At 44.2% G+C, this 12,893-nt stretch overlaps 1 protein-coding gene across 5 annotated transcripts in view; it reads right to left on the minus strand.

Moving 5' to 3' along the window:
• LOC127415465 (beta-1 adrenergic receptor-like) overlaps window positions 1-12,893 on the minus strand; it is a 46,779-nt gene that overhangs the window by 28,697 nt on the left and 5,189 nt on the right. The window contains exons 2-3 of one of the 5 annotated variants that reach the window (XM_051654238.1): window positions 10,479-10,550; window positions 2,341-2,497 (exon numbers count right to left, since the gene is read on the minus strand). The exons of 3 other annotated variants lie outside the window; for them this stretch is intronic. In XM_051654238.1, the coding sequence (XP_051510198.1) occupies window positions 10,541-10,550 (10 nt within the window). In that variant the 3' untranslated portion in view covers window positions 2,341-2,497; window positions 10,479-10,540. The remainder of the gene's footprint in view (window positions 1-2,340; window positions 2,498-10,478; window positions 10,551-12,893) is intronic. One more of the 5 variants, XM_051654236.1, reaches the window with a different exon arrangement.

Raw genomic sequence — 12,893 nt, forward strand, 5'->3', positions numbered from 1 at the left:
ACGTGCTTAATGTGCGTTCTTGTGTTTCTGTGGTGGTAATAAACCTCTGTACTCAACTCGATAGAGTTGCTATCAAAAGTTTGTGCCATAAAACCAGATGTGTAATTAATAAGGTAAGCTGGTGTAAATATATTGGCTTACCTGCTTAGCAATATTCTCTTCAAACTGTTGCTCTGAAATGACAGTGGTTGACTTAAAAGAAAAAACTCACCATAGAAGTGAAACTTCAAACCACTGTCTGCTAGAGTGCCCCTTGGCGCAATGTCCAGAATGCAGTGCATACAGTACTTTGTTTGAATTATGAATTGCATTCTGACACTTTGGAATGCAGCAACAACAAACAAAATCGAGCTTTTACAGCTAGAAGTATCTGCATTCACATATTTTAAATCATTTATAGATAGGTGATGTGTTTGCCCTGAAATGATTGACAGTTACTTAATTTAGCACCTGCTTAAACTGGATAAAATTTTAGTCTTTGGCCCAAGTGTTTTTGTGCTGAAATACTACTTGCACACATGAATTTGCCCCACTGTGTTTTTGTTTCTTTTATTTCAGTTCTTATTTTATAAGTGCAATGCATTCATCTTTCACAGTGTGTGATGTTCGTTGCTCACTGAATTATTATATTCCTGCTGTTTGAAAGCCCTCTCCATCTTGCCTGGACAAGAAGCTGAACTCTGATCTCAGCACGACATCCAAAACAAGCTAAACCACATCTTGCCGACACTCAGCAAAGCCTTTTCAACAACCCGAATAATTATCCATTTAACCTTGTGACATCCCTCGTTTTTTATTCAGCAGCTGCTACACTCAAATATCTTCACTTTCATCCTCCAATTTCAACAAATCATTGTTCATCAAGGTAGCATGCAAAGTTTCAGATGAGTTTTTAGAACTTGCTCCCCTTGACGTGTAGCATATAATAAAATTTAATGGATCTATAATGTGGTGTCCAATTCTTTATTACTCGTCTGCTACTAGTGGAGTTCACCAAGTTCAGTACTGAGGCAAAAATGCATGTTTGCTTTCCAAACTAAAGACATCCACGTTATGGACGTGCCATTAAGCATGTATTACACGTCAGAGTAGCCAGATGCAAATCGTTGAAGGAAGGTTTTTTAATGATATGAGACACGATCCATTTTGTCTAGGTATTTTTTCTCAACACAGATCATGAAAACATACAGGGTCTAAGGACAATGACTATTTATATCCCTATGGCATGTCATACATAAGTCGGCACAAGATGGCACAAAGAGAGAAGTTACTGAGTGCACCTTTAAAGCAGATGTAGGGTGTCCTCGCTAATGTTTTACATGTTCAAATGGGAATGAGGAATGACATAGCACGCTCTCAATATTTATTTAAAGATTTTTTAAAAAGGAAAGAAAAAAGGAGCGGTTGAGGACCAGGCGACAGCGCGTCCAGGAGCCGGCGAGCAAGTTCTTCTCTCTCTCTCTCTGTGTCTCCGCTCACACTTTCCCTCTCCCCACGCTTCCCCTCATCTCTCCCCCAGGTTCGCAGGAGGCGGGGTGGACCACCAGCTGACAGAACGACCGGAAGGGCAGCGTCTCCCCTCCAGAGATGGGGGGAGTTAGTCAGACCGGTGGTGCCCCGGCTTGAATCGGAGGAAGAGGGCATGGCCGGGCCGTGATGTAGAACGGCCGGCGCTGAATCAGCCATTTAATTTTTTTTCCTTCACATTTAGAATAATAGCAAAGTCATCAAAACTATGGAATAACATAAATGGAACTATGGGAATTATGTTGTGACTAAATAAATAAAAACTGTGTTATATTTTAGTATCTTCAAAGTAGTCACCCTTTGCCTAGAATTTGTAGACATGTACTCTTGACATTTTCTCAACCAACTTCTTGAGGTATCACCCTGGGATGCTTTTTAAGCATTATTGAAAGAGTTCCCATCTATGTTGGGCACTTATTGGCTGCTTTTCTTTATTATTTGGTCCAAGTCATCAATTTCAAAAACGTTTTTTTTTTTAATAACATTTTAGTTTTGTTGATTAAATTAATATGGTGGCACAATTATATTTTTGTCTACAAAACTAATTTCAAACATTTAAGCATACGCGTTCAGATCAAAAGATTTTTAAGATCATGAGAAACATTTCAGTCAAGTGTTTCAAAGGTTTTGACCGGTAGTATAGGTCTATAAGCACAGATTCAGGTGGGCCCAGAAAGGGATCATTATGAAAATAACAGTGAGGTCATCTTGTAACAGGCAGATTTGGTTTTAGTTCTTGATGATTTGCTCTATATTGTGGCTGAAAAAGAACTCTTTTCCATACTGAGTACTTATCCTGTTGCAGAGAATTACCTCATTGCTTATTCTTTTTTTCTTATTCTTTCTCTTGCTCTCCCCTCTCTCTCTTTCTTTGCTGAATAATAGAGCAGTCATTTGAAGGCATGCATTTGCTGATATACAACATATGGCTCGATGCACATGTTCAGAGGGCCTATATCAGGGTGTTATTCTGAAATCAAAGACCAAAGATATATTCCAGGGTAAATTCACTAAGAATGAATTGTGCATGCTGAAAGCATTGTTTATTTGCACTTGCTGTGTGTGTTGTTTTTGCACCCGATTCACTGAAGGAATTATGCTGATCAGGTAACAGTGCAAATATGACCAAAAGATTTGAGCTGAATGCAATATGGACACCGCAGTTCTCCAACTTGCAGGCTGTTTTGATGGCTAGGCCACAGCAGAATAATGCGATTTAGCATACTTAATTGGAACTGTGCTACATCACTCCACCACTGCGATCCAGGCACCTAAATCAGCTCTTTATAATGTCGAAAGTGTGCTTGTCTACACCACATGTCTGGATATATGCCCATTTATAATGCTGCTCTCCATCATCTGATGATTATTCGAAGAATTACTGGTGCTATCATTTGCAGAAAAAAATAAAAAATACATAAAACATGACAAATAAAATTATGTTTACTACCTGCTTTCTTCAAGCGATAATAGCACAACTAGGGATGCACCAATCCGATATCTAGATCGGTATCGGCTCCGATACTGACGTTTTTAAACAGATCGGGTATCGGTACGACGAGCCCAATCCAAATCCGATATTGTGTGTTAGTCATGTTCGTTACTGTCAAGCTCAAAAAATGACATAAAAGAACCATTAAAACACAATTAAAGTAGTTCATATGACTCATGCATTTCATTCAAAGTCTCTTGAAGACGTGCGATAGCTCTGTGAATCACAAAAGGCTGTGTTTAATTAGTAAATATATAAAATGCACGTGCAGCACCTGCGCATTATTGAATGGCGCTGCTCTGTTTACACTCACACTCACGGCTATTTTTAGCCTTCACAGCGGTGCACAATATTTGAGCGCTACTCATGAACTACAACAGTCTTATGATACTTGCAGGCAATAATGTAGACACAGGTATGTTTGACATAGTAGAAAGGTCTGGAGCCTCAGAGTTACTATCGATGACAACAGACAAAGTGTGTGTGTGAAAGCGGGCATATATGCAGTCCTTGATTAGCCACTAATGATATGCAGGTGCGTGTAATCAGAACTCAGGGTAGAGTGAGCGCTGACGGCAGTGAGGAAGAAAGATAGAGAGACCGGTGGATCCGTGACAAAAGGTGCACGATTGAGATATATTACTATATTACTATTATAATATATTATTATTATTATTATCATTTGTTTACAAATTATAATAATATTTAAGTTGAATGGGTTCCAAAAAATAACTGTCTGAATGAAAAGTGAGCTGATGTCGTACAACTAAATTGAACAAAAAAGAGATCTGAATCATTTAAAGTCCAGATACAAGTTAAAAAAAAAAAAAAAATGGCTTCTTTTCTAATGATGACTTATATGGAATTACTGTTAATTTTGCTGCTACATTATTCAGTATACTAGTTAACAAAACAGTTCCCTGTCTGTCACTCACTCGACGTTGATGTCGATGTAGTGACACTAGGGGTCACTCTTGGGAGCCCGAGACACCTCTGGTCTTTGATAAAAGGCCAATGAAAATTGGCGAGTGGTATTTGCATGCCACTCCCCCGGAATAAAAGGAGCTGGTATGCAACCACTCATTCAGATTTTCTCTTCAAAGCTGAACGGTCATGCTCATTGAGCTGAATACTACTGTTCATTCACCTCTGCTGGATCTGACGGCGCATTTCAGCGGCTTCTCCCTCCTCTGCACTGGTGCACTGCAGAGAACGCCCCTGGGCGCTTCGGCAGAAAAACTAGAGTATATTTTCTGAGAGCATTTTCCCCCTCTAAAAGAGTATATATTTCTCTAAAAGAGCGCACACACGGAACGACTTTTTAAAGACGCGTCTTTTTAAAGATGCTTTTCCGATTGTGTGTTATTTCTGGTTGTGCTCATTATCTCTCGCCTTCTAACGGTCACGATCACTGTCTTTCGTGTCTGGGCACTGCTCACGCGGAGACAGTATTCGTGGATGGTCATGTTCTCATTGCGAGAATATGTCCATGGCAACGTTGCGGTTGCGGCTCGCCTTCGTAAGAAAGTGAGCCACCCCAGAGGCTCCCGCCTCGGTCCTTTTACCCACGGGTTTGAGGCCAGCGCGGCTAGCACTGGGGGCGATTTGGGGACCCAATGGGACCGCCTCCGCCAGGTATCTCCCCGCGGACCTCCCATTCCCCAGCACGTTCGTCTGCCCCGATCGGGCTTCCGGGTGAGTCCGCCGGCTTGTCTCACGGCGCGTTCAACCTCTTATTCGGAGTCCGCGAAAGTGATGAGCTCTCGAGCGCAGCATCGGAGAGTGGGCTCCTCCAGTCAGAAGCCTCAGCTGGGCTCCTCCCTTCGGGGTCGATCGGCCAGTCACAGGCTGACGCGGAGATGACGACATGCTTTCCCGGGCAGCCGCGAGCGTCGGTTAGAGTGGATTTCACCGCTCTTCCCTGAACCCTCGTGGCTTGGTGATTGGTTCCTGGGCTTGCGGCGCCGCTCAAAGCCACGCCTCGCCCCTGTTCCTTTCTTCCCGGAAGTGCAGGAAGAGCTGACAAGGTCGTGGGAGGCACTTTTTACTGCCCGGTCCCGATCTTTTCAGCTTCCCCGCCCTCACTACCCTCAATGGTGGGGTGGCCAAGGGCTATTCGGCAATCCCCCGGTGGATAAAGGCACTCGCAGTGCACCTATGCCCGCAGAGCGCCGCCACCTGGCGTGCGTGCCCAAAGCCCCCATCCAAGGCCTGTAGGTTTACGTTGTCTCTGATGGCCAAGGCCTATGGTGCCGCTGGACAAGCCGCCTCCGCCCTGCATGCCATAGCTCTCCTGCAAGTCGGCCAAGGCGCTAAAGGAACTGCACGAGGGTAGTTCCGCCCCGGGATTGATGCAGGAACTGCGCTCGGCGACCGACCTCGCTTTCCGAGCGACGGAGGTCACGGCGCGGTCTCTCGGGCGGACGATGGCCACACTAGTGGTCCAGGAGTGCCACCTTTGGCTCAACCTGGTCGAGATGGGTGAGGCCGACAAGACACGATTCCTTGCTGCCCCCATTTCCCAGGCGGGCCTATTCGGCGACACCGTCGAGGACTTTGCCCAGCAGTTTTCGATGGTAGAGCAGTAGATGGATGCTAGCCGGCATATCCTGTCCCGGCACGGCTCAAGATCCCGCACCCTGTCTACTCATCTCCAAGGGCGTCTCCCTGCGGTGACTGCACCGGCTCCGCCCACCACAGGAAGCAGACGCCACCCGTCTCGCGGCCGCCCAGAACCAGTGAAAGGCTTCAAAGCACCCTTGAGACGGGCGACCCAGGGACAATGAAACCCGCTGCTCTGGAGCTGGTAAGCAGATCTTCATCTTTTTGTTACCTTTTGCATTTAATTGCGCTGCATGCCCAAGTGGCTGCAGTACTCAAGAGCTCAGCAAGAGCGGTTTCCTTGTTCCCTGGGTCACGTATCCGGTGTGTACGGCTGTCATCATGACCACCGTCCACCACTCCATTTTGCAGGTTGGCGCTCCACCGGCGGTCTCCCGCCCCTGAGCGCCCAGCTGTGGCACAAATCCACCCCCGATGTGACAGTCTCCACGGGTCACGAGGACAGGCCTCTTCCTCCCCCGTCCCAGGCTGTTCCGGGGGTGGTCTCAAGGAGCCAGGTAAGTGCTTCGATGTCCTTAGACTCAGCACGGCCACGACGTGGTGTGGCACCTCGAGCTCCACCCCGCCGCGAGGCCCCACCTGCCAGTACATCCGATGACGTTGTCCGTTTGGTCCCCCTTGCACGGAACTTGGACGCATGGCTTGCGCTTTCCAATCCGTCACGAGGGCGGGTCCGGACCGTCCGACTCGGCTGCGCGATTCACTTCACCAGGCATCCACCCAGGTTCAGCGGTGTCCACTTCACCTTGGTGAAAGATGAAAACGCTGCTACCTTGCATGGAGATCGCTACCCTCCTGCGGAAGGACGCGATAGAACCTGTCCCTCCAGCCGAGATGAAGAAAGGGTTTTACAGCCCCTACTTCATCGTACCAAAAAAAGGCGGTGGGTTGCGGCCAATCTTGGACCTGCGAGTACTGAACCGGGCTTTACACAGACTCCCGATCAAGATGTTGACGCAAAGACACATTCTAGCGAGCGTCCGGCATCAAGATTGGTTCGCGGCGGTAGACATGAAGGATGCGTACTTTCACGTCTCGAATCTTCCTCGACACAGACCCTTCCTGCGGTTCGCGTTCGAGGGTCAGGCGTATCAGTACAAAGTCCTCCCTTTCGGCCTGTCCCTGTCTCCTCGCATCTTTACGAAGATCGCAGAGGCTGCCCTTGCCCCGTTAAGGGAGGTGGGCATTCGCATTCTCAACTATCTCGACGACTGGCTAATCTTAGCTCACTCTCAAGACGTGTTATGCGCACACAGGGACCTGGTGCTCTCACACCTCAGCCGACTAGGGCTTTGGGTCAACTGGGAAAAGAGCAAGCTCCTCCCGGTTCAGAGCATCTCTTTTCTCGGTTTGGAGTTGGACTCAGTCTCCTTGACGGCGTGCCTTACGAACGAGCGCGCCCAGTCGGTGCTGGCCTGTTTGAAGGCGTTCAAACAGAAAACAGCGGTTCCACTGGAACTTTCTCAGAGGCTCCTGGGGCATATGGCATCCTCGGCAGTGGCCACCCCGCTCGGGTTGATGCATATGAGGCCGCTTCAGCACTGGCTCCAGACTCGAGTCCCGAGACGGGCATGGCGCCATGGAACACACCGCGTGGCCGTTACATCGGTCTGTCACCGTCTTTTCAGCCCTTGGACCGACCTCTCATTTCTACAAGCAGGTGTTCCCCTAGAACTGGTCTCCAGGCGAGTCGTGGTCATGACAGACGCCTCCAAAACGGGCTGGGGCACTGTTTGCAATGGGCACGCAGCCGCCGGCCTCTGGACGGGTCCGCGACTGCATTGGCACATCAACTGCCTCAAGTTACTGGCAATTCTGCTCACCCTGCGGAGGTTTCGGCCGTTGATCCAGGGCAAGCACATGTTAGTTCAGACAGACAACACGACAATGGTAGCATATGTCAACCGCCAAGGTGGTTTGCGCTCTCGTTGTATGTCACAACTCGCCCACCGTCTCCTCCTCTGGAGTCAGCAGCACCACAAGTCGCTGCAAGCCACTCACATCCCGGGCAACCTCAACACTACGGCGGATGCGCCGTCACAACAGGTTACCCTCAGGGGAGAGTGGAGACTCCACCTTCAGGTGGTCCATCTGATTTGGAGTCGATTCGACAGGCACAGCTGCACCTGTTCGCCTCCCAAGAATCCTCCCCACTGCCTGCTCTGGTACGCCCTGACCGAGGCCTTCCTCGGCATAGACGCGCTGGCACACAGCTGGTCCCCTGGCATCCGCAAATATGCGTTTCCCCCAGTGAGCCTGCTTGCACAGACCCTGTGCAAGGTCAGGGAGGACGAGGAGCAGATCGTCCTGGTAAGCACCCTACTGGCCCGCCCAGACGTGGTGCTCGGACCTCACGCTCCTCGTGACAGCTCTCCCCTGGCAAATTCCCCTGAGGAAGGACCATCCGGCGCCCACGCCCAGACCTCTGGAGTCTCCAGGTCTGGCCCCTGGATGGGACACGGAAGACCTAAGCTGTCTCCCACCTGCGATGGTGTAGACACATTCACTCAGGCTAGGCCTCCCTCTACGAGGCGCCTGTATGCCTTAAAGTGGTGTCTGTTCGCTAAGTGGTGTTCTTCCCATCGGGAAGTTAGAGGTTTGTGTTTCTTTACATATTAAAGAGTACTCCCAATTAGTTCCACACACTAATGTAAAGATATTCTAAACTGATTATGCAAAAATAAAAAAAACACTGGTATCGGAGCGGGATTGGTATCAGCTGATACTGAGATTTCCGATATCGGAATCGGATCGGAAGAGAAAAAGCGGTATCGGTGCATCCCTAAGCACAGCAATAATTTCACCAAGCAAATAGTTCTGAGAATAAGGCACAATCTATAATGAGCCTAATTTACAAAGATTGGGATCAATGCCTTTTTCACACATCGATAATCAGAAGATTTTCCAGATGATTATCAAAATATATCTGAATTTTTTCAGATATAAATAGGGCTACCATTTGTACAATAGCCTTTATCTTTTCAAACATATTTCTCTACACGATTTTGGTAAAGCTTGAGCAGCAGTGTAAATAAAAGGGGTCGCACACTGGATGTGTCTGGCAGTTGAAACGGTGTGTTCTAAAATTCTAAACAATTATTTTCTATGAAGGTACATACACCACGTGCTCGCCTCGGAGCGTAACTGGCATGGTTTTCCATTAATTCGACCCAAATTATTATCAAAGGACAAAGATTTTTTTTACTCTAGCCATCAGTGGATGATATATTGTGTATATGCATCTTTCATATAGCCTACACAATGCATTTTCGGTTACAGGTATGTCTTTTTTGTGGTTTGACAGCTTGAATGAAACCTCTACAAAGATACACACAGAGAAATTGCATAAGTCCTAATCGTTCAGTTTGCACAGTTAAACCAGTTTCATACACTAACCTGCAAACTCATCAACGTCACTTCATTCTTGAAAAAGTACAAAAACCTTCACAACGTTTCTGTGTATGCATCCTGTGCAAGGAGCTCTAAAATACCCATCCTGTGTTGTGATACCTGTGCCTTGCGACCTGCTTCAGTAAATGTTATATCACCCCTTGTGGTCTCCCAATGCTGTTACGCCAGACATTAAACAGAAGCCCAACTGAGTGAAATGTAAAGCATGCAAATTAGGCTTCTAAATGTCAGCTAATGTTAATATATCGATGCCTCAAAAACATATCGATAAAGTAATGCGCCAGTCAATAATCTATATAACTATATTTTATGACATGCCTATAATTTGCATAGAAAGGAGGTATGTTTGCGCTGAAAAGAATGCCATATTCAAAGTCATAACAGTTACCAGTTAAGGGTGCTATTTTGCTACTGTTATGTTTGAAACTGTGGGAAGACAAAATATTGCTCCTTTGCTCGGTGTGGGTCTCAACGCTATTTTTGGAGTGTGGGTAGGGCTGCCACTTTTGGAATTTTTAAATTAAGGGACATTTAATTTACTTATAAATGATGTATTTTTTATTCTTTTTAATATGTTAAAAATATCTTTATTTTAATTTTTTTCGATTATTTGTCGTCTTTATCTTATTTATGTATACATTTTGGATGGTTTATACATATTTTTTTTTATAATTTTTATTTATTTTATTTGTTTATTTTTTTTCCTTTACCTGTACTTGTCTTTATGATTGTATTCATACATTGTTTGATCTTATTGAACATTTATATATAAAAAACTCCACAGTTTTACCACCATTTGTGGACTTTTCAGACGGTCCCTTACCACACCCTCCACAGTATTAGCACGTTTTAGCACATTGTGTGGACTTTTCAGACGGTTCCTTACCCACTGTAGGCAAATTTTCCAACTTATATCAATGTTAAATTGGTGATCTGGAACGATTTCACCGTGACGCCATCTGACCAGCTTAAATACAGGACAAATCGCATCCCATATTGATTCAATGAGGGACGCATCATTTGATCTTTAAATACGGGACAATCCTGTATTTTACGGGATGGGTGGCAACCCTAAGTGTGGGGTTTTGGAAAGAGGAGGCATAGCTAATTCAACAACTTAGTATTATGGAAGTTCCAGATTGGCTAACATCGCTTACAGCACCTTTAATTACAAGTTGTAAACTCATCCTTTAAAAAGAGCCAAAATGGCTGAACAGTTAACAGTTAAAGTTAGTATATTCATTTGTATTTTAACCAGGTGTAACAAGAACCTGAGCTCAAGGGAATGAGGAAGTGGGAGATGGCGATTCCAACACAGGAATGTCTGTTTTATTAACAGCAAACACGTTCGCTTAAATGTGCAAAGGCACAGTTCACACACAGGTAACTCAAAATATAAATTATAATGGCAACGGCCAACACACACGTAGCTTGTCAGCTGGGCTCTCTCTCCCCACTGCTGCTGTTTCCTCTTCTTAAAAGCCCCCATCACTCCTCACTGAAACACAGGACAGGTGATAAGCACAGGTGGAAATCATTCACCACTCATCTTCCACGCTTCACTCTTCACAGCACGGTGCTCTGCCATGCCCCCACCTCCACACCAAGTTACCTAAAGTGCTTTCATTGTTCATAAACATTTTGCAGGAGCATATAGAGGTGAATTAATAAATTATTGGACCCTAAAAACAAAATATTTTTTGAGTCTGAGGTTGTGAACAGCTCTGAGTAAAATCTCTGAGTTTTCATTTTGTAATTACAGTAATTCTGACAGGAGGTGAACATAGAATTATTGACCAAACTCGTTATTTAGCGTGTGAGTGATGAGTAAATAAAATGGATTGTTTTGCACTGAAGAACTGAATGCAAAAGTGGTCCAATTGTATGGGTCAGTAGTATATAATTTGTAGATGCTCTAATTAATTCAATGGAACAGAGGAAAAACAGAAAGGTGTTTACCTCCCTCTGTTCAGTCACTCTTTGATTTGAGATCTCTTTCCGAAACTGGTTGCGACACTCTGTTATTTATCAATCAAGAGCCAGTCTTAGCTACCCTTTCTTGTCAAGATCAACAGTAGTCAGTGAGCGATACCAGTAGCTGATGGTGGTGATAATTCTCTGATCAGTGGAAACATGGTGCCCCACTTCTTAAGCAAGGTAGGCGATTGGAGTAGATAAGCTTTTATATTGGCCTCAGCTTGTCAGCTGTATTGTGCTTGCAAATATAAACCTGTTCAGTGATTAAATACTTGTTGGTAAAGTCCGGCTCCAGGAAACTATGCATGCAGCTGTCAGACAGCTCTACGGTAACAGCTTGTTTTGCAAATTATTTTTCATGATCAGGTGGAACTGAAATCCTATTTTTTACAATGTCATACAGCATTATACACAGTGTAAATATAGGGAATGGAAATTCCATGTTTTTCCATACTGCCAGAATATCCGGATTTAAAGCAGTTCCATTTTGAAATTATGTAAACCTGTTTATTTTTAACCTAGAACATTGTAATCCCATTGAGTAATGCACAAATGGTCCCATAGACTATGTAATGATGTAGATACTGTAATGCTTGCCCTGTTTGTTCTCCATCTACATTAACTCATTTGATTATTTTCAAAAATCTACTTCTGATGTCTCCATCTAACTTGCAGTTTGCTTGAAGTGGTGAAGACACTTTATTGCTTTTGGCCAATCATCAGCAGGAGAAAACCTGGAAGTGCTCCAATCAAAATATATGCAAATGTATTGGAGGAATAGGTTCTGCATTCACACATATGTTTACTGACCACTGGTATTTGCAGAGAATATGCAAGATTAAACACAAACCAATATTTTTGCATAAAGTTCATGTTTTTGAAATGTCTCCAAAAACTAGGGTATTAGCAACACCTGTCAAAGTACAAAATAAGTAATCTCTTCTTTACATGCAGGAAATGTACATTGTTTTGCTCAGTATTTTTTTTAGGATTCTGCTAACATTAGTGTTTGCTGCGCTTGCTCTGTTTAGGTGGTAAACAGCTTCTCCTCAGAGGCGGAAGTGTTGCGTTTGGGTGATAAAGTTTATCAGCCGTTGGGGGTGTTTGAGAATGTACAGAGGGGCCCTAAAACTCACCAACAACACTGCAGAAAGCACCTCATTCTCACGCATATGTATTAAATGGGATTTGGCAGTGGCAACAAGTCAACAGACAACAACTAATCCATATTTAGCTTTTACAGCAGCTCCTTTGTATCAAATTGACTTTATGCTGCCAAAATCCATATTGCTTTCATAAATGTTAGTAATTGTTTACTGAAAAAGTATATAAAAACTCTACAGTAAAAACCTAGTAAATTAACTGGTAGGTTAACTATTACGTTAGCTTACCATATATGTTAAAAATGGCATTATGTTCAATATATATGTATATATGTGTGTGCTCAATGTACACATGTAGTTTTACTGTAAAATATTTACAAAAAAGTATTAGAAAAAAGCATGAATTACTGTAAAATCTTATATTTAACAAGGCAACGTGTACTTATATGGTAAAATATTGTTAAAAATGTTGGTTTAAGTATGGGGAACCCATATATTCCTCCCTGACCCTTCAAAATTGTTTGCATTTGATATAAAATAGTTTGCATTTGATATAAAATAGTTTCTACTTATTTTTGTTATTAGTCATTGAAGTGTTTTGTTTTACATTTTAAGTTGTTTCGTTAATATTTACTGCATTATTTTAGCCTCAGGCACTCCCTAGTGGATACATTTAAAAACGACGTCTTTGCGTTGTAGTGTGGACAGGGAAAATGTACTAGCAAATGGGCCCTGAGCTGCTGAGCAATACGCTAAATAAT

Source organism: Myxocyprinus asiaticus, chromosome 24, assembly GCF_019703515.2.
Source record: "Myxocyprinus asiaticus isolate MX2 ecotype Aquarium Trade chromosome 24, UBuf_Myxa_2, whole genome shotgun sequence".
Lineage (NCBI taxonomy): Eukaryota > Metazoa > Chordata > Actinopteri > Cypriniformes > Catostomidae > Myxocyprinus > Myxocyprinus asiaticus.